This window comes from Panthera leo, chromosome A2 (assembly GCF_018350215.1).
Source record: "Panthera leo isolate Ple1 chromosome A2, P.leo_Ple1_pat1.1, whole genome shotgun sequence".
In the NCBI taxonomy this organism is placed as follows: Eukaryota; Metazoa; Chordata; class Mammalia; order Carnivora; family Felidae; genus Panthera; species Panthera leo.
In genome coordinates, this window is record NC_056680.1 from 76073780 (window position 1) to 76097326 (window position 23547).

Here is a 23547-nt window from a genome sequence, read left to right on the forward strand (position 1 = left end):
TGTAAATACTCTCAATTTTTTATCTTGTAGATTTCTCAAAGGAAGACAATTTTTTGTTTATATGTATTTTTATAGCACTGACAGATTTCCCTCCAGGTCACTATACCTTCATGCATATGTTTTGCACTGTATTTACACCACTGCTTTGAATCTCGTAATTTATACAGTTCATATTGTATAAATTCATACTATATACAGTTCATACTGTATACAGTTCATGCTGTATACAGTTTATACAGAACTGTATACAGTTCATACTGATATATCTCCATTTAAAAAAATTCCATTGTACAGTGGATATGTCTTGTTTTGTTAAATTTGTTAGCTTTCTGGAATATGCTTGTTGTGGGTCCCCTTGGTAGAGGTCTGGCTGGAAACCTGCCACATGAGAATCGTCTAAAACCTCTGCAGTGATCCTTAATTTTGCCCAGAGTTTGTGATTATCACTATAGCTTTTTAACGCATTCAACAACCTCCTATCCAGACTTTGACACAATCCTTCTAATGTCATATCTGTAACTATAATAAGCTTTGGAGGCAAGTCCTTTTCTTCCACCTCGTAGTATGCAAATTGTATAAGCTAATGAAGATATAAAATGAAAAGGCAAGAAGGTGAAAAACCAACAGAAAACATGATGGGTAAACAGTTCTTTCCAGTCTTAGAGAAAAGAAAAGATGGTAGGACCCAGTTTGACTTTTTCTTCACTGTTGGTCATTATTTGTAACACACAGGGCAGAATAATCACTCTAGAGCTCAATTTGGCTAGAGAATAAGATTCCGCATACGTGCTTCTCTGTTTTGCTGGCATTGTTCTCGGTACAAATTTGTATTTATTTTATGTAACAGATAATTTTGTAACTTTGTAAAAAATAACTTTGTCAATGGGGAAATCCCAATTGTTCTAGATCTCGCCTCTGAAGGTTTATTGTCAAAGCTCCCTCCCACTCTTTATTACTGTCTTTACTGAAAGGGCTTGTCTATTAGACTTAAACCAATTACAGTAAGGTAAAACAAAGTTTATTTACATAGCTAGTCTTAAAAACTGGAACGTAAGCACTCTTTGAAGGCACGTTTCTTAAATTTCTGAGTCATGCATACCTTATAGAGCTTCCTGCGCCCTGCAGACTTTAGGGAAACACACACACATTTTAGACATGATTTATATATGATGCATTTGTATAGGATACTCCATGAATGTCAGATTAAGAGCTCTTTCTCTGTAGAGGTCAGGGAATAGGAATTGGAAACATAAGCCCATTTCATCCATCATTTGGGGGTGAGGCCAAAGCCCCACACGGGATCGTGGCTGATGTCTGCATCTTCCCAAGTAAAGGTACTCTTTACACCCTTCTCGCTAACCAAAGAGCCATGGAGCACTCCAAGCATGGTGCCCCCATTTCAGCCTATTCAACCTTAACATCTTAGAGGTTCCCTTATCCCCACCCTTAAATGTTTTTTCTCCCTAGGCCTCTAAGGTGGATATGCTCTGGGTATACGTGGCACTCGGCCTCTACTTGCCTGCCTAAAAGCAATTATTGGAAATTGGTACAAAAATCTGATCCCTGATTTAGGAAGAGGCCAAGAGATCATGTTGGAAGATAAAAATAAAAGCGACATAAATCAGAGCAAGACTGAAGGGGAGAAGATACCCAGTACTGCAACCAGGAGACAGAACAGCTTGGGAAGAGACAGACACATTACTGAAATTAAGAAAGCTTGAAGCTAATAACGTGCCAGTTTATCCTTAAAATTTTTTGCCAATAATTATTTAAGAATGCTACACATTCTTATCTAAATGCAGTAGCTTACCACTTAGTGATGCAAATGAGAGGTTTTAAATGCAAGCTTGGCTTTACACTGCATAAAGGACAGACAACAGGAACCTTTAATTCATTTTCTGCCATCTTCACCTGGACATGTCAAAACTGATCTACTGACCTTCTCCCCCTAACCTGCTTTCCCAGCATCTTTTCCACCCCAGCTAACGCCAACTCCATCCTTCTAACTGCTCAGGTTGAAAAATCTGTCAGGATATTCTACTGTCTCTACCCTTAAAATATATCTAGAATCAATTCCTTTCATTCTCCAAATAGACCGCAAAAGGTAGGTACTAGGTTTAACCCCATTTTGGGGAAAAACAAATCAAGGTCCAAGGAGGATAAGTAATTAGTCTGTTATGTAGTTGCAGGTGGCAGAGCCCGAATTCAGTCTAGATGGTCCAACTCCAGAGCCAGGCTCTTAATCATTAGGAAATATTACCTCACAAAATAAATGAACACCTGTCTAAACACCGATCTAGCCTAAGGCAGGACTAAACTCAGAAACAATATAGCTGTGTTCTACAGATTTGTTTCAAAGTCGGTAATTCAGTACTGTACATTGAAAATGTACCCAGAAGAGCTTTTAGGAAACAGGAATGTCCGGAATCAAATAAACTTAATATTACGCTCGCATTATGGCTGTACATGTATGTGTACTTTTGTAATCCATTTTCCAATGTAATTCCCTTTTTTTCTGGCCACTATCCTTTGGAAAAGAATTTAAGAAGTTTTTTGAGGAAAATTTAGGAATGACTACCAAGAACAATTCCTAGAAGAGTTAAAATGTAAGCTTCTATAGGTCAGTGACCATATCTATTTTGTTCATCAGTGGATACCCATATCTCACATATAGTAAGTGCTTAGTTGATGTACATAAATTTATTACATTATAATATATATTTATTATCTTACATATTTATCCTTCCACAAGTACCACCATCATCTCTTGTGTAAATTATTAAAGCCCTCTGACTGGTCTATCTTTACCTTCTTCATCTGTTCCAAACACACAGCCAGAATAATCCTCCTAAAAAGAGCCCGATCATTCCACACCTTTGCTCAGAATCCCAGGATGGTTTCCCAGATCAGAGTAAGGTCAAAGTTTACGATGGCCCAGAAAGCCTGTGATCTCATTCCCTCTGTTATTACCTCTGACCTCCTCTTCCTGCTCATCTCACTCATTCCATTCCCATTTCCTTGCTGGTCCCCAAATATGCCAGGTGCAGCCCCCATTTTAAGACTTTTACAGACTATGTCTGCTTAGAAAAGTCTGCCCCCGGTTACCTACGTGGCTAACTCTCACCCACTTCAAATCGTGGGTCAAATGTCATCTCTTCAGTGGATTCTACCCAGACCTAATTAAAACTGCGAACCTCCTTCCACCCCATTATCCTTATTTTTCCTTCATGCCATAGGATTTTATCGTACTCCTAACATGTTAGGTAACTTAATGAAATTTGTTGATCGTCTCTCTCTAAAGACTTGTGAACCCCAGGTGCTTAGAATGCTGGCACGTACCTGAACGAATGAGTGCATGAGTGAATGATTTATATCCCATATGGTATGTGCTCATGTTTATGAGGTGTCGGTCATGAAGTACTCCCATTTCCCATGAATTAGGATGCTAAACCAGAGCATGGAGCCTACTTAGTTATCAGCTCTGTAACTGATTACTGATAACATACACCAAAATTATAACTACTTATTTCTGGAAGGGAAATATTCATTGCAAGGGGATCTATAGCTTTATTCGTAGCATTAACATATTACGCTTCCCCCAAGAGATTTATTACTTACGTAACTGAAGTGCCAATTGTAAAACAAAAGATTTTAAGTTTTCAAAGTTAACACTTGGGAAGAAAAGTAAAAGGGAGCAGAATCTTTCACTCTGAAGGCAAAAGAACAATTTTAAAGGAAGATTAATAGAAATGGGCTTAATGCAACATGAAGTTAGTGCTTACAACTACTTGGAATAGAAACAGAATATTCAGAGTACCAGAATCGATTAACATTTCAAAATACCAAATTTTTTAAGACATGGTCCTGCCCAAGTGTGAGACCTAAACCCATGAACTAGCATTGTTCATTTCAGTTGTGGGATTCTGTACTGCCTAAAAAGTCTTAATTCTTAAAGATAGGGAGATGGGAAAATTAAGCTTTTAACACTAAAATCCTGCCCTCGGAATTGTCTTAGCACTTTTCCCCTCAATGGTAGAAAACTGAAGGGGCATGAATCAAAACAAAAAATGTTTGAAAATCCAAATGTTTTTATTAGTATCACTATCAAGTATTTTCACTGGCTTATCTCTCTGTCCCCTCGAAGTGAAGTATATCCAATATTGCTTTATTAGACTGTGCATATATTGTAATAAGTAAATGCTACTTAGTTTCTAGGCCAAAATTTAACAGATTAGTTACAAACCAGTGAAGAAACACAAATCTACTTTGGTCAAAATAGAGTATGATTATGTAAAACTTCCTCAATTGACATCAATATTTGGTGGCTAATCTAATAATTAGAAAAGTATATTTTTTGTTCTTGGTACTTGTGATTTTTTTCCATGTACAGCTGACCCTTGAACAACAGGGGTTTGAATTGCACGGGTCCACTTACTTATACACGGAGTGTTTTTCTACACAGAACTGTATTTTCTCTTCATTAGAACTTTTAGTAACACCTTTTCTAGTTTCATGGTAAGAATACAGCGTAGGATACATATAAATATATATAAGATATACTAATCAACTATGTTATTGGGCTATTATTAAAGTTTTCAGTGAGTCAAAAGTTATACATGGATTTTCATCTGTGCAGGGGGGCCAGCACCCCGAATTCTCACGTTGTTCAGGGTCAACTGTACTTATAACATAGGACCTTTCCAAAATTTTCATGACATAGGAAGGACTATAGAACTTTTCAAAAAAAGAGGTATGATACCCTTCCAGTATGTTAGAACAGAAGTCAGCAGCTCTGTATACCTCATAAAGTCACTTAATTGTGAGTTTAAAAATACGTTCAAATGTCTTTTCCATTTACGTCAGTGGTATCTAGTTAGTATTTACACAATGATTTTGAGCAAATGATTTTTACAGGGCAAAACAGATATAGTTTCTTATGGTTTTTGCAACTGATATTTCCCAAATACTAGGTTATATTGTGAACGGGCACGCCACTGAAGAAACACTAACATTCGACTTGCTGGTTTCAATCTCAACAAAAGTGAAGCTAATTTTACTATAAAAGTTGTACCGACACAGACACACAGAAAATTTTGCATTCTCCCAAATGTGTCATCAGTAGGTAAAAATCCACCTAGGCAAAATAGTATTTATGCTTCCATTTTATTGTTTTTAAGAATTAAACTGCCACCTCAGTAGTCTTAAGAGCAATATAATGAAACATACATACATTTAATTTAGACTTATGTCCATCATAGCTTCAAAGGCTTCCCTGAAATAAGGCTGGGATTCACATCTTTTTCCTTGAGGAAATAAACACTAACAGTAATTTTGTTATCCTTCTACCCACCAACCCTCATTCAAACAATAACTGTATGAATTCAAGTCTAACGCCATTTAAAAATTTTGTCTGCTACAACACATTCATCTGATCTGCCTCCCTGCATAACACGTATTTTTTAAACCTAACTGAAAATAAATCATTTTTTAAAAAGTCTACGAGAATTCTCTTAAACATGTGGAAGTTTATCATGATACTAATTATTTTGTCCAATACATAGGCTAAGTGGTTTCATACCACATTCGACTCTAGTGAATTTCAATAAAAACAGGAGCGCTCCTCATAAACAGTTGAGAAGCCCTAAAAGGAATTTGGCTATTTTCTTATCACAAGAAACAAAGAATGGTATTGGATTTTTAACAGTAATATTTTAACAGCTCCTAAATAGGGGCATGAAAAGGAATCAAGTTTGCACCAGTCCAAGTACCTACAGTAATATGATAGAAGCACTCACCACCACCAGTTCATACTATTTCTTATTTCACTCCCATGCTCCTAATAACAAGAATTTCTCACTAGATATATTGCATTAACACTGGACTCTCAAATTGCTAGATGTGAAAAAATCACTCAACTTAAAAAAAAAAAAAGAAAAAAGCGTCTTAGTTATTTCCGGCCGGTCAAGGTTGAAATAATCATTTCGCCTATCTCTAACTTCAGCTCTAAGTTCAGAGACGACTCTGCATCTCATTATCCAAGATGAGAAACTGTTTTGCCTGTGTCTGACAGAATCCAATGGTAAATTAGCCATCAGCTCACCCTTTGTCAAAAAGAAATGTTCTAAATGTACGCACTACAAACTATTTAATAAATGACATCTGCATACTACGTTTTTCATTTTTATATTATGCACCATTTTAGGGGGGAGGAAATACTTCACAGGGGTTTACTCAAAGGATATAGGACCATACCCTAAGAATGTTGATTTATACACATGAGTTCCATATAAAATGTAAGTGGTCATCTTAGCTGGACTGTAGCAAGCCCCTATAATGCAAATGCTGACTCTAAAGGCACGTTATAAAGCTCTGAAAATCACAATTTAGTCGTTACTTTTCTCCAATACAAACAAAATCATCTGGTAGTCTTCACTGGTGACTCCATTTTAAAATGTTCCCAGTTTCATACTGCTTAACCCATAAAAGGAACAGGAAATTATAGTCTTAAAATTTCAAGTTAGAGAAAAAAAAACCTTATCACACGGTAATGAAACCTGAGCAATGCAAGTCTGTGATTACAAGAATGTCCCTCATTAATACAATATTCCTCTACGGCGTTCAAATTGTACTTTAAAAACCCAATAAACAAGAACCCACCTAGAGCACAGGATCCAACTCCACCACGAAATGAGGAATTACATAAAGTCTATTCAGCCCTAAATACTTAGTTTGAGACAATGAGCAGAGTAGAACACTTTATCTAGAGAACACAATTTAAACAGTTCTATAAAATAATGTTACGTAAGATTAGTAAATGTGGTGCATCATGTGATTCCAACCATTCAGGAAAAAACGTTAATGAGTAACAGTATCCCCCAATAGCTTGGAGCCTGTAGAGTCAATTACTTTGGCCAGATCTTCCCAAAGAATTCCTAATGCCTTTTAATGTTATGAACATCAATATATCTTAGTACTGGAATTCCAATGTATTTTGGTGCTCCTGAGGCTGCCTAAAAATGAAAAGGCATCCAAGTGAAGTGCATTATATACTTAATATACCTCAAACTTTCAGTGCCTAAAATGTGAAATAATTCTCTACCACTTAACAGTCTGCCTTACAGTAAATTCTAATAGATTTTTACTTTTAGGATTTTATTGTAACTTTGGGAAATTAGTGGTAAAACATATGGTTTTTAAAAAACAGTATGTGGCTGCACTTAAATTCACATAAAAATAGCATTTTTACAACCATTTTGAAATTTAATCCTTTTACACAGGTTAACAAAATGTATCACAAGAAAAACTGAACACTGGATTGAACAAAAGCACTATTTTTGAAAGTGGAACAATGAAAAAGTCTTCCCAAATTCTTTACAAATGGTCACCTCTGGGTCAATTTACCACACTAGGGGAACAAAGTTGTTAAAATATAGCTGTGCTCAACTGAGCCACTTATCTGCACTACAGTATAGTACTTGAAATCGATCCTAAGGTCAAGATTTAAAACCATTTTTAAGAGACAAGACCCTACGTGTTTTACGGTCACCTCAGGAAGAGGAGCTTCTCCTTCCCAGAACAGTCAAAGCTTAATTAAAAGATTGACTATACGTAAGTTTTTGTTGTTTTTTTTCCTCCTCATCATATCTTCAGTTCAAAGCACTATTAATCATTGGTAATACGGTCTATATCTTGTCTGATCTGGATGATGTGGTCCAGGAAGTGGGGTTTGAGAAGGCGGACCCTGCATTCGTGGAGGAGGAGGTGGCCCTCTTGGTGCAGGCCATATACCAGGACTCATTCCTCCTGGTTGTGTAAATGGAGGGCTCAGAGTTCCTTGATCTTCAGTGAACTGGGGTAGAGAGTTAGGATTATAATGGTGAGGAGGGGGTGCAGTTACAGGTGGGCCGCCGTGCTGAGGCGGGGGAGGTCCTGGAGGAGGATGATTCATATAAGGTGGCATCTGGGCAATAATATGTCCAGGGGGAGGGGTTATTGGTGGTGGAGCAGAGGTCATTGGTGGAGGTGGAGCTTGGCTATAAACCAAGTGAGGAGTCCCTGTGGCCTGGGGAGGATGTGGCATTGGATGGCTTATTGGTGGTGGAGGAGGTGGGGGGGGTGCGTAATGTTGCTGTGGAGGCATAATATGATGAGGGTGCGAGACCACTGGTTGGCCCTGATATTCAGGATGGTGGTGAGCAGGTGCTGGGGCAGGAGGTGGTGGTTCTCTAGCACCTGAATTGGAGTCATCCTGAATAGGGACAGTTATTAAATTGCTGTGTTTTCTTGTTGAAATACGAAAGGTTTCCTGACTGACCGAACGAGGAGGAGGTGGAGCCATGGCCAATTCTGCTGGCGGAGCACGGATATCCTCGTGTGGCTGGTTATAGTGCTCGTGTGGCACGTGCTGCAACGGAGGTGGCGGCATCATGATGTGCTGCTTTGGCGGAATATGGCTCATGTGGTGCTTGTCTGGCGGCATTATAAAACGATCAGGGATTTCAGCTGGTGGTGGGGCGATAGGAGGATGGACGTTTTCAAGTGAAGCACGGGGAACAGGTTTTCCAGCTCTCATGTGGCGGTGGTTGATATGCGCCTGTAAGTCTCTCTGAGACAGGTAGGTTCTCTTGCACCCTTGAACAATGCTACACATGAAGAGAGAACCTCGCGTACACTGCTCGATCCGCTGAACGGGATCACTACAGCTGAACGAGAAGGGGAAAAAACGATTTACTAAAAGCAGACCAGAAAAATACTGCACAAACTCTCACAGATATGCCTGTTCTTGAAATCTGTTGTGGGAACTGCAAAAGTTCACAATTACAAGTTGCAGGGACCGTAAGTGAACCTTTAATCACTGCCACTCTGTGGTCTGCTGGCTTCACATTAAGCATCCACCCTTCTACCAACCTTGGAACTCTCCATACAAGTAAAAATTAAAAGTTGTTTATCAAACAAGAGTATGTTTTAAGAAAAGACCTATTGTTCCTAAGACACAGAATTATCTGATTGTCTCAAACAAACTCTATGCTTTGCATCCATTTGCAAAAACAGCCAGAAAGGATGAACCAAAGGTCTGTCATAGTCATGGAATTCACACTTGTACAGTATTTACGGAGCAACAAGGATTTGCTGAGCAAACAATATGAAGTAAAAGACGCTGCAAGGACTGCAAAAATGTGTAAGATCATCCTCATCGACAGGGTTCTTGACATTAAGCAACGTAAACTATTTAAATTCAAACCCTGACTATCAGGAGTCCCTTAGGGAAGAATTATCAGACAATTTTACTACAAAAAAGTATGACCCCCTCCTTTCTAAACCGTAAGCACTAAATTTAACTCAGCATTTTCTTAATGACTCAGGGTCAAAATTATAACTCTTTCTCACTCACTATATTTAATCCACACTTGCCTTTAGAGTCTTTTGAAATAGTGGAAAGAGGACTGAACCAGGAATCAGAAGAACGGGGACCAAGTGCTGGCTCTGTAATCTTGGAGAAGTCACTTAATCTTTCTGTTTATTTCTTCATCTGCAATATGGGTTAAAATATGTACTCTAACAATGTTTTTTTGTTTTTGTTTTTTATCTACTTTGCCCTACTTAAAAGAATATCCTTGGGATAACTGAAAACAATGAAAGTGGCAGAACCGAATCACTAGTTAAGCAAGGAATCACTACATATGCATGGATATAGGCTATTATCACGGAATATGTGTATCAGGTCATCTGAGACTATGTTAAATGGCTCTATATTCCTGAGTTTGAGCTGTGTCTCTATTTTCACCCTTGCTGTAAGGCTGGCACTCCTTGAGACTAGCAGGCTTCCCTTTAGTGGCCATTTGGCACAGTTCTCATTTGTTTGCTTCTAATATGCTGTAAACTCAGAAAGGTCTCCACGGTAACAGGAATGTAAGACACTTTCTTTTGGGTGGTGTTTAAAAGCAACAGTATATAATATTTGTATCAACTTGGGTTGCCATTTCTTCACTTCCTGATCTGAGTCAGTTGAGCCAGATAGGCTTATGTTCTCAAATAGCTAAGTGCCGACCAGTGAGGTGCTTACTGGAGTTACTTTCAATATCTTGAAAACTAAATTCCCTTTTCCATATTACCATTAGAACACTTATTGAATCATCCTCTCTCTCTCTCTCTCTCTCTCTCCGTGATGCCAATCTTCCTACACCATAAAAAGAAATCATCCCTTATAAGTGTCCATAATTGTGTTATCAACCCATACTACAAATCTTGGGATAGCTTCTGACACAGGTCATAAGGAATCTCAGAAGTCTACAACTGTTCCAAGGAAGTTGGTCTCAAAGCTTTCTCAAGTCTTCTATCAGGGGTTCTAAACTGGTATAAAAAGTTATCCTGGATCTTTCAAGACCATACCGAACTGGATCAGTATCAACCAATACCTCTAGATCTTTATAACTTGTCTGAGCCAATACCATGATGGTGCCCTAAGATATACTCAAGACATAAATAATAAAATTTGCAGGTAGTACATAAGAGCTTATACTTACCTAGTACTTATTATATGCTAGGTACTATAAATATAGATGTATGGACCTACTAGTTTAGTTCTAACAACACAGAGACGTAGATGCTATTTATTAACTCCATTTTACAGATGAAGAAACAATCTGTCACACAGCTAATAAGCGGCAGACTAGGGATCTGAAGCCAGGAATTGTAATTCCAATCGCTGCTTGATACTACCTCTCTAGTGTCCCATCAGAGAAACAAAACAAAACAACCATTTTGGTTTATAACGCTAATTTTGTGATGACACATGTACTTGTTTGGGCTAATGTGAACACTCAGATAATAGCTACCTAGCCTTATCCTAAGGAGAAGGCTAAGGCCAACTCTAGGCTCACAAAGAAAGGTTAGCCATGTCTACATATTTGATATCCTGCTGCTGACTTACATCATACTCTGATCTTTAACCTAGATTACAATTCATTACATCACAAACTTTTATTATTTAAAAATCTACTAATGGGGCGCCTCGGTGGCTCAGTCGGTTGAGTGTCCGACTTCAGCTCAGGTCATGATCTCGCAGTCTGTGGGTTCAAGCCCCGCTTCAGGCTCTGTGCTGACAGCTCGGAACCTGGAGCCTGCTTCAGATTCTGTGTCTCCTTCTCTCTCTGCCCCTTTCCCGCTCGTGCTCGTGCTCTGTCTCTCAAAAATAAATAAAAATGTTAAAAAAAATAAAAATAAAAATAAATCTACTAATAACCTTACCCTGGACACATCTTATCTCCTTTTTTTTCATGTAAAATTGCACAGTCATAGCAAAACACATGCTTGCACGGAATCTGTGAACAGAGACATATTACAGTTAAGCATACTAGAACAACTTAAACTATTTCCATAAAAAATAACTGTAAGCACAGTAACCTGGACATAAAAGGCACCTGAGAATTGCTCACTATGATAAACATTTATTAAGTACTAATTACAGAAAAGCAACAGTTAACCTTTTTTCAGTAACAGAGCCCTTTGAGATATAATGAAATATTTGGCCTTTCCCCCAATAAATATATACGTATGCATCTGCTTACATTTCTCCAAGTATAAATGCTATGAATTTCATCCGTGGTTCCTATAGAGGTAAAGCTCCTGAAGAAGCCCACACTATCCAAAGCAATCTACAGATTCATTGCAGTTTTTCACAGAACACAAAATCCTAACGTTTATATGGAACCACAAAAGACTCCAGATAGTCAAAGCAATCTTAAGAAAGAACAAAGCTAGAGGTACCACAATCCCAGCTTTCAAACTATACTATAAAGCTATAGTGATCAAAACAGTACGGTACTGGCACAAAAACAGACACAGATTAATGAAACCGATTGAGAGCCCAGAAATAAACCCATGCATATACAGTCAATTAATCTACGACAAAGGAGGTAAGAATAAACAATACAGAAAAGGCAGTCTCTTCAGTAAATGGTGTTGAGAAAACTGAAGAGCTACATGCAAAAGAATGAACTGGAACTGGACCACTTTCTCACACCCAACACAAAATAAACTCAAAATGGATTAAGGACCTACATGTATGACTTGAAACCATAAAATTCCTAAAAGAAAACATACGCAGCAATCTCTTAGTAAACTTAATAACATTTTTCCAGATGTCTCCTCAGGCAAGGAAAAACAAAAGCAATGGAAACCATTAACAAAATGAAAAGACAACCTACTGAATGGGAGAAGATATTTGCAAATGATATATTCAATTAGGGCTTAATACCTAAGATATATAAAGAACTCATACAATTCAACACCAAAACCCCCCATGCCCAAATAATCAGATTAAAAAATGGGCAGAGGACCTGAATAAACATTTTTCCAAAGAAGACATACAGGTGGCCAACAGGTACATGAAAAGACGCTCAGTATCACTAATCAGAGAAAAGCAAATCAAAACCACAATGAAGTATCACCTCACATCCGTCTGAATGGTTAGTATCAAAAAGACAAGAGAAACATGTTGGCCAAGATGTGAGGGAAAAAAAGAACCCTCACGCACTGTTGGTTGGAATGTAAATTGCTGCAGCCACTATGGAAAACAGTATGGAAGTTCCTCAAAACTAAAAATTGAAGTACCATACAATTCAGTTAATTCCACTTCTGGGAATTTACCTGAGGAAAACAAAAACACTAATTCAAAAAAAGTATATGCACCATTATTGCAGCATATTATAATAGCCAAGAAAAAAAAGATGCGGTACATATACACGATGGAATATTACTTAGCCATAAAAAAGAATGAAATCTTGCCATTTATGACATGGATGAACATAGAGGGTGTTATGCTAAGTAAAGTCAGTCAGGCAGAGAAAGACAAATACCATATGATTTCACTTATATGTGGAACCCAAGAAACAAAACAAACACAACAACAACAAAAAGAGAAACAGTCATAAATACAGAGAACATACTAGGGCGGGAGGCAAAAGTGAAGGTGATTAAGAGGTACAAACTTCCAGTTATAAAACAGAGAAGTCACAGGGATGAAAAGTACAGCATAGAAAATACAGTCGATTATATTGTAGTAACTTTGTATGCTGAAAGACGGTAACCACACTTATCATGGTGAGCACAGTGTAATGTACATAATTGTTGTATCACTATGTTGTACACCCAAAACTAATTTAATATTATAGATCAACCATACTTCAATAAAAATTTATAAAGTAAAAAGTAAAAAAAATAATTAAAAGAAAACTCCCAAAGAAGAATACCATAACCATGTTCTATCTTATCCTGTTCCTCCTGAAACTGTCAAGCAGTGAAATAACAAACACCTCCTACATTTAATGTAAGTAGCATTCTTCCCTGGCAGTTAATGAACTTATAAAAATCTAAAAATAAATCAGAAGGACACAGTAAAATGATGTTAGACCATTTTAAAACTCATAGTCCATTACTCTTATTTAGCTACGCTACACAGCAAAGCAAGAGGGCCCGATCCATGCCCTCTACCAGGCAGACGTTACTGAATTCAATTTTTTTCAAATACAAATACAAAACTATCTTTTAAAGGAGGATATGTCAAAATTACTATAAAATTACAACTAGAGTTATAATTGTTTTTAATGATTAGAATTCAATTCTATTTGAATTATTAGTATTATTAGTTTTACATTAAAAATTATAGCCTTCGGAAATAAGTAACTGACTTTGTTGTTTAACAAGAAAACAATTTTTCCTTAATAAACCAGAATAAATATCCACTAACATGTATCAAACAGTCCAAAGAAATTCGTTTTCAGAAGTTAGTTAATTTTCAAGCAATTCAAGAATTTGTCAAGATAATTATATTAAATGCATGGTATCCCCAAATTTCCCTTGTCTATTCCATACTTAATTAAAATGTCACAAACTTAGTCATTAAACAGTGATAAACCCACCTACTTAAATTTCAGAATCTCATCTCTACACAAAAGTTTACATTTACTAAAACATTTAATTTAGTTATACTTACCATTCGCCCATAGATTTTAATAGGTAATCCACACTTGTCACAGAAATGAACTGGCGTATCATCCTTTTCACCTAAGATGTTTATCTGTTGAATGATATAATTAAAATTTTCTTTTTAAGCATCTCTAAAAATTGTACTTATAATTTTTGCAATGAATTGGTTAGTATTTTATAAAAGTTGTTAATACAATTAGAAATAAAGGTTTCTTGGCATAATTCCCACAATTCCACATGATTAGCTGTGCCCCCATTAGTTTCTTTTTTCTGTTTACGGTTATTGATTTTACTTGACTTTACTGAAAATTATTTCAAATTATTTTTGAAAATAGTGGAAATAGGGCATTAATAAACAGATGATTTGAGTGTGCTTAAAAAAAGCGTAATACCTGTAATAAAAGTTCATACCATTCTTTAAGTATTCTGATTATTCTAATAAAGTATTTAAAGTATTTTGCTGTTCTGGGGCACCTGGGTGGCTCGGTCAGTTGAGCACCTGACTTTGGCTCAGGTCGTGATCTTGTGGTCTGTGAGTTCGAGCCCCGTGTCGGGCTTTGTACTGACAGCTCGAAGCCTGGAGCCTCCTTCAGATTCTGTGTCTCTTTCTCTCTCTGCCCCCACCCCTCCACTCTCTGTCTCTGTCTCTCTCTCAAAAATAAATAAACATTAAAGAAAATATTTTTTTATATAATAAAATATTTTGCTGTTCTAATAAATTTTTTTATTTTTAGTTTTACCTGGAAGTCCCAAAAAAGGTGTCCAGGAAATCTTCGCTGATTTCCAAACAGTTCGCCACCTTTACAGTCATACCGTTCTTCTTCATTATAATCAAATCCTTCTGAGAAAAGAAAGTGTTCTGAGAAAAGAAACTTTTCAAATCCTAAATTTCATTTTGGAAGTACATGTACATGGCACCACAGACCTGTTCACCCAAAAGCCCATCTGATGCCTTTCAAAGCTCTTCTAAGGACAAGATAATCAAGACTAGTTTAAGTCATTATAACATCAGCTAGAAATGATCTTGGCAACCATCTACTCCAACTCTCTTATTTTATAATTGGGAATACTGCAGTATGGAGACCTATAGTAACTCAATACATAGATTAAGTGGGAGAGCCAGGAACAGACTTCAGAACACTTCACTCCCATTCAAGTGCTCTTATTAATTCACCAAACTCTCTCTAGTATAAACCTTTATTAATTACCATCGTCACACTTGCCGCACAAACTTTTAAGATACTGATCACTTACTGTAATCTACCTACAAAAGTGGTATCATGCTGCAAGAGGCTGATTTTATTGCCAAAAGCATACAATGAAAATATAAAGAATTCTGCAGGTTTTTCTTCTTACAACTAAGCAAATTAGGTATCCTCTCCTTCAGTCTTAAAACTGAAACTGATTTTAGAAATAAGAACATATTCATACTTCATCTTTTCAATTAAAACCTCTCTCTGGTTGATCACCCAAACAGCAGAAGCCATATCATATCTAGTCACAAGTATCCTCCTCTCCACTATATATATCAATAAAATTATGAAGATCATATGGGCTCAATTTCTCTGACCTTGATGGTAAGCATCTCATCTCATACAAAAGAAGAGAAAACCAATGGACAGTCCAATGGTAATTCTTGGTAGAATCCAATTACCTAAAGTAAAGGTGAGAAGGCAAATCTATCCCTCCAAAATGCCAGGCTTCTCATGACTCTTTAGGCCCTAGAACTGGTCAACAGTGTAGACCAAGCGCACAAGTTTTAACTTTACCCACGTGGCTAAATTACAGTACCTGTGTATGGATGTACATATGGACATACACACAAATACAGGGAAGCAAGACTTTCCCAGTGCACTAATCATCTCCAATACAAAGTATACAGTTCAAGGAGTATTCTTAAAAGTTACAAATGAGTGACCCTCGCCTCTTGTATGGCCCATTTATACCTTATAAAAAGCTTCTGTCATCTAAAATTCAAAATAAGGAAGATCAGTTCTTCTTATCTAAAATGCTGAGTTATTGTGTTGAACAACAGCCAACAAAATGAGGAGCACAGTAATCATTTTTCAAAGTTGTTCAACCTGCACTCCCACCATTAAAGTATACATGTATAATTGTATAATACCATATTAGTACCCACATCTCCCTATTTTGATCTGCCTAGAAAAAACACCAATCACTTATTATTTTTTACCTGAATTAGTTGAATCAAAAGTAATCAAAAGTTATCTCCAGCCTCAGTTTGTTCTCTTAAAAGAGAAATTGGTAATAGTAGTTCCCTCTAGAAAGGGGTGTAAGCTTAGGGGATGAGAGGGGAGGGAATGAGGGGATATCTGAGAGGAAAAAGAAAAAAGGGGGATTTTAGCTTTTTTGCCTTGTTTGGATTCTGATAACAAGAATGTACTTGCACATTACTGTGTACTTTTTAAAAATTATTAAAAGAAACAAAAAGATCAAAGAAAGGGCACCCTACGTTATGAAGAGTGCAGCAATCGCCCTAAGTTACTACCACCATGATTTAGAACATGTGACTTCAAATGAACTTGGAGAGATACCCTACAATAAAAGGAACCATAAAATGAGGTATAATTAAAACATTTTGATTCCAAAAAAAAAAATAGATAGATTGCTGGAATAGAAGGGAAAATCTAGAAATTGACATAAATACTTTAGGCCTTTAATGTAGGATAATAGTGGGATTCTTATTCAGCACAGAAAAGACAGATTATTCAATGGTTAAGACAAATAGCTAGCTGTTTTAGAGAAAAAATAAATAGAGCCAGACTCCACTTTTTTCTTTTTAAATAACCAAATACACGTCCATAAATGTCCCACAGCAGGGATCAGCTAACTTTTTCTGTAGAAAGCTAGATTAGTAAATATTTTAGGCTGTGTAGGCCATATGGTCTCTTGCAATTACTCAACTATGCCATTATAGTGTGAAAGCAGTCATAAACAGTACTTGAATGGGCATGGCTGTGTTCCAAAAAAACTTTACAAAAACAGGGCTGGATTTGGTCCACAGACCATAGTTTGCTGACCCTATACTAACGGGTAAAATGGGAAAATTGTTTTCTGTTCATGAAATAGAAAAAAGGCCCTTCTAAGAATTTTATAAAACCCAGAAGTCATAACAGAAGACTGGATTGGATATCTGATGACACAAAATCTTCAAACTTCACCACAATAAAAATTGGATATATAAAGTGCAAAAGGCAAATGGTGAATATACACAATATGTGACAAAGAGCCAATTTAATAATTTGTAAAGAACTCAGAAAAATCAAGAGAAAGACTACAATACAGAAAAAAATGGTTAAAAGATATGAACAGGTAGACCCTAGGCAAAAGAAATAACCGATACTATGTAAAGATATCCACATAACTCCATTCATAATTAAAGAAATGTGTATCAAAATGGAAATTTTTAAAGGTTAATAGTCCCAATATTAGTGTGTGGGAATATAAATGGATGTTTTTTTTCAGAGCCATTTGACAATATCTGTTAAATTCTAAGATGTACAGATGGATACCATCAAGCTGTAAAATACCCAAATTCATGCAAAGTTTAAATTCAACACCAAGCATACATGCTAAGCTATATGTACAAGGATATTTCCTGCAGCATTGTTTTTAACAGCAAAAAAAAAAAATCAGAAAAATTCTCGATACATTATAGTATATCTATAAATGAAATACCTAAGCCTATTTTCTTAAATGACTACAACTGTACACACTGATAAGGCAAAATTTTAATTGCATCTTACATGAAAAAAGGGCAGTTATATACTAAAAAGTTACTATAAAAAAGTTGTAAAAGAAATTATTTTGGTACAGGATTGTCAAGGTAGGGAGACAAATTTCACTTTTAATATTTTGCTCTCTGAAATGTTATTTAGGTTTTTTTTTTTTTTTTTAATGATAGGCAGTGTTACTTTCAATAACAAAAGAAAAACCAAAAATATTATACAGCAAGAGAAAAGTGCATGAAAAATGAAACAGTAAGATAAAAAGATCTTAAATAAATAAGACCACATGGAATATTTGGTGGAATCAGATACAATAGACTTTTGGATCTGTCAGTTTAAACAAATTACCTTCATCACCAGGTGGAGCCTTTGCAGGCATCCTGTTTATAGTCCTTGGAGTTCGAGGTGCAGTTTTGGCTTTGTTCCCTTGTTTGGAGATGAGCTTTATAGGAATTCGTCTTCGAACATCAAGACCACCCAATGATCCAGAACTATTAGTGCCTTGTAACTCATTGTCTACGTCAGAAAAAAAAAAAAAAAAAAAAGTTGTAATTTCTTTCAGTTTTCCTTTTTGAAGATTATTCTGCTACAGGTATTAAAGTAACATATCCAACATTATCAAGGGCTGAATATCTGGGCTCTGATTTTAAATATTATATTATATATGTTTAAGCATTAATTTTCTCTATACTAGATAAACCCTTAAAGCAATGTTTTTTGAGATGGAACCCTTTAAAGAGTTGGCAAAAACTACAGAACCTCTCTCTAAAAGTAGACAATAAAAATTTCCATGATTCCAGAAGAGTTTACAAAAACATAAAACCTTTATAAGCCCAAGAACTTCTATCTTGAACTATAAGAGATTTTTTTTTAAAAAAAAAATAAATAAAAGGAAGGAGGAGGAAAAGAAAGAAAACCATCCACATCTCCAACAAGCACACAAAACACTTGTTAAGTTAGAAAAGTGAATCTACATCAGGACAATCAATAAAACAAACAAAAAACTAACAGTGACAATAGCAAAATTAAAAAAGTAATGCAGGGGCGCATGGGTGGCTCAGTCGGTTAAGCGTCCGACTTCAGCTCAGGTCACGATCTCGCGGTCTGTGAGTTTAAGCCCCGCGTCGGGCTCTGGGCTAATGGCTCAGAGCCTGGAGCCTGCTTCCGATTCTGTGTCTCCCTCTCTCTCTGCCCCTCCCCTGTTCATGCTCTGTCTCTCTCTGTCTCAAAAATAAATAAAAACGTTAAAAAAAATTTAAAAAAATAAATAAAAAATAAATAAATAAATTAAAAAGTAATGCATTGAAAATGAAATTAGTGGGGCGCCTGGGTGGCGCAGTCGGTTAAGCGTCCGACTTCAGCCAGGTCACGATCTCGCGGTCCGTGAGTTCGAGCCCCGCGTCAGGCTCTGGGCTGATGGCTCGGAGCCTGGAGCCTGTTTCCGATTCTGTGTCTCCCTCTCTCTCTGCCCCTCCCCCGTTCATGCTCTGTCTCTCTCTGTCCAAAAATAAATAAAAAACGTTGAAAAAAAATTAAAAAAAAAAAAAAAAAAAAAAGAAAAAGAAAATGAAATTAGTTTTAAGGAAAGTGATTATTCCCTTAAGTGTAAAATAGCTTTTCTAAAAAGTAGTCAGGAATAGTAAAGATTATTACACTATTTAGTAGCAGAAGCACACCATGATGTATTTGGGCTATAACCTTTATAGATATATACATGTGAGTGTGTTATTCTAAGCTGCATCGTAATGGAAAAATAGAGTTTAGAAGGATGCAAGGTTTCTGTAATTCAACTAGATCTAAACAAGGGACACTTTCTAAGGCCCTCCTTGTTATTAGCTATTAACTCATTTCCCATGAGTAACAGGAGGATTATTTCATAGAACTGACTCCATTTGAAGGTTAATAGTCTCCTTTTTTTTAAAGTCTATGACAGAATATTATAATACAGAAAATATTCACTTTTACCCACCAAAGGCACAAAGGGAAATGTCCCAAAATAGGAAATGCAAATAAAATAATTTTCAAAAATAGTAACATTTTAAATATGACATACTGAATGAACTGTCCCTGCAGGAAATAGTGCAACCAAGATTGATAGGCCCACTGTCCACATTACATTCAGTAAAGCCAAATCTGAAAGCAGTAACCTAGTACTAATGACCTCCTCTCCAATGCTACTAGGTTTACAGACACATGTTAAATTCACATCAGTTTGCACTCTTCCTGAACAATTATTTTTTTAATTCAAAATAATTTTAATTCAAAATAATAATTTAATTCTTAATGATTAATTTAAATATCTTTCAGTCTACTTTCTACTATTACTTTTACAATAGCTAATCCTCAAAGAAAAAATTCATGGAAAGGAAGCATATGGGTAGCTAAAATCTTGAGTTAGGATAAACCCAACTGGATCAACTTTCAGCACTTCACCAAATGTATTAAACCAAGCTGAGTAATGTATTTCATCTGCTTTCTTCTAGTTACTTATGTAAAAGTACCTACAAGCAATGTAATAGCCAAAGGATGGATATGACAGAATCTTTTTTTTGCTCAAAATGTATTCCTGATTTTTCAATAAATGAACAAAGCAAGCTGATGTAGACAGTTGACAGTTCAATGCTTTCCTTCTGATATTAGGACTCAATGGTTTTACAACTAGGTGAATGACCAAAATACCAACACTTCATCACTGCAAATCCTTTCCCTCCACCTTGAGCAGTTGAGATCACAACAGTTGCTTGCTTAGCCTACCATGACTTTCAGGAGTCCTCTGCCCTTTAACACCTTGCCACCTACCTCTCAGATTGCAAGTCCATAAACAAAGTACAGCATTCAATAGTGATATCATTCTGGGTTTGTCTTTTTTTTTTTAATTAAAAAATCAGAAAATACAGCACAATTTCTTTTTGAATATGTCAACTAAAAACATAAAGCCCATGGATATTGTTACACAAAAAAAGAGAACTGAAGACATAACTAGTCATTTATTTTTATTTTTTAAAGACTGTAAGTAATCTACATCCCACAAGGGGCTCGAACTTACAACCCCAAGACTGAGTCGCAAGCTCTACCAACTGGACCAGCCAGGAGCCCCTATAACTGGCCATTTAAGGTGAATCCACTTTAAAAAGGAGTAACACTTTTATATTATAGTTTTTTAAAGATTTATTTAGAATTTTATCCTGAATTAAAGGAAGCAAGAAATATTTTATAAAATTTAGATTGCAGTTACAACTAAGTGCTAATTCTTAAAATGACCAAAGAATGAATCGAGTGCTAACTGGGCGTTTCCTGGAGTAGTTTTTCTGGCAAAATTCTATTAGAACCCTAGAGGATAGCCTTCATTTTATGTTTGACTTTTCAGCATGATCATAAAATCAGTCACTTTTGCATAATATTCAAGGGTTTTATCAATTTCCCCAAGAGCCAGCCTCTCTTAATCCTTTGACATTAAAATCTTTCTCTTAAAATACCTACCCTGTCATAACATCCTCAATCAACTGGCTGACTGGAATTTCCTCATTGGCCAAGGATTTTATTTGTGATTCAAATAGTTATCAAATTCATGTTTATGAATTCCAAAAAAAAACCTGAATCTTTTGCAAGGTTTGTAATCACAATCAATATAGAGTATTTGACACTGTTTCCTGATATGAAGCAAAGATAATGACTTATAAAGAAATTAAACGAAGAGACAAAGGGCTGTCAGTACAGCATGTGACTCTTGATCTACATTGTAAGCTTGAGCCCCATGTTGGGTGTAGACATTACTCAGAGACAAAATCTTAAAAAAAAAAAAAAAAAAAAAGAATAGAAAATATCTACCAGGGATATCTGAGTAGGAACTAATTTTTTTAAATGGTCAGCTCATTTGTGAATATTTTCATGTCAGGATGACTCTTACTTTCTCTGGCAATATTTTAACTTAGAGATAATAAATACTCAAGACACACACCCAGCGATACTACAACTTCTTAACATAACATCCTGTAAACTGTGGAACAGGCTTAACTACCAATTCTAGTAATAGGCTCTAATGAGAAGTATTTTGCTAAAGTTGCACATTTGTTACTCTAACACCAAGGTCCCAGAGTTTCAATTCTACAAAATTTCCAAATACTAGAGATTCTTACAGCCTGATTCTTGGCCCTCTGTATTCTCATTCCTTGAGTGATCTCATCCATCCTTAAAATATTAACTCTCTGGTACTAAATCTCAAGTATGTATTTTTCACCCACATCTTTCCTCTGATTTCCACCTGACAACTTCCCTTGTATGTCCCAATACACAGCTCATACTTGGCAGCCCAAAATTTTGTTCCCAAATTCCCAGGTCTCACCTCTACCCCTTTTTTTAAAAGTGTGTTTTCCCCAAATCAGTAATGGGCACTACCTAGGTGATCAAACCAGAAACCCAGGCATCTCTCCTTTCTCTCACAAAGCTCATATTTGAGTTCTACCACCAAAATACTGAATTTGTCCACTCCCCTTCTACTAAACCAAGCCAACTTAACTAAGTCGAGTCTCTCTTCTGGTCTACTGCGATCACCTCCTAAATCATCTATTTTCTATTATTTTTGTCTCCCTCTTTTACACCATCTCCATGAACAAGCTATTGTATTTTTAAAAGAAATTATGTTCCTCCTCCACTTCTGTTCAATGGCTTCGCACAGCACTTAGAATCAAATCTTTATCATGGACTTCAAAGTCTTGTAGGACCTGACTCCTGCCTTCCTTTTCAATCTCAGGGTTCCTTCCGTCTTGCTAACTAAGCTGCAGCTAACTGATCTTCTTTAAGTTTTCCTTCCTCAGAGTCTTTGTATTTGCTAGAAATGCTTTCCTCCTGATCAGTTCCATGACTGGATTCTTCTCATGCATCAGATCTCAACTTATAAGTTCTACTTTTACAGAAAGACCTTCCCTGACCACTCTCTCTGAAGCCTCCTCCTATTAGTCTTTACCACAGAACCCATTTATTTTCTTCAAAGCACTCATCATGATCTGTAATTTTAGGTTTTAAAAACCAAACAAACAAAAACAAAAGCCCTGTTTATGGTGTCTTCCCCAACAGAATGTAATCTCCATGAGGTCAGGGATTCAGACCGTCTTGCTTACCATTGCACCATTCCATCTCCAGACCTACAGGTATCTGGCATATATTACATTGACTAACACTCACTAAAACCATATAGATATAATTTTACATCTATATGTAGAAAACTAAGTAGGTATTTGATGACTGAGAACACCCTAACCAATGCTTAATACAAGAAATATCCTTTTTTTCCTACTTATGATATGGCTGACATAACTATACGGAACACTAACTCCAAGTGCACTCTCATTCAATATCCAAAAACCACAAAGAAGAAAAAGCCAAACAAGACGTAACGAAGAGCGGAGTCATTCTTACTTGGGCATAGAGACGAGAATATCTTGATTTTAAGCTCTCCTTTGTAAACGCCCCCAAATGATGGGTAAGAACCACAGCCGTACCGCGGGGCATGCTTTGGGCTCAGGCAGAAAAGCCGCTCCGAGTATGATTCCGAAAACCATATCCGACTCCCTTCTCCCACCTCTAATCCGTGAAGGACCGGAGAGACAATAACGACCGGCAGTGACCACCGCAGCACCCGCCCAAAACTGACTGAGACAGCAGGAAGTCTCTAACCCACTCCCGCGCATCGACACCCAGCGTAACAAGGCTTCCCCGACTCCAAAACTGGAATCTACCCGCCAGTCTCCCAAACTGAGAGCAGAGCACCCGGGACGAGGAAAAAAGGAGCAGAGCTCTCTCCTCCCCACGAGGC

The 23547-nt window shown here is 36.6% G+C and overlaps 1 protein-coding gene across 1 annotated transcript; it reads right to left on the reverse strand.

Annotated features, from left to right (window-relative positions):
• Positions 1-5144: 5144 nt before the first annotated feature.
• On the reverse strand, positions 5145-23509 carry CBLL1 (Cbl proto-oncogene like 1). Its single transcript, XM_042915112.1, is given in 7 exon segments — positions 5145-8702; positions 11248-11321; positions 13994-14077; positions 14727-14827; positions 18084-18251; positions 23151-23382; positions 23384-23509. Coding segments are annotated over 7 exon segments (1734 nt in total). The 5' UTR covers positions 23423-23509; the 3' UTR covers positions 5145-7666.
• Between the last annotated feature and the right edge of the window lie 38 nt (positions 23510-23547).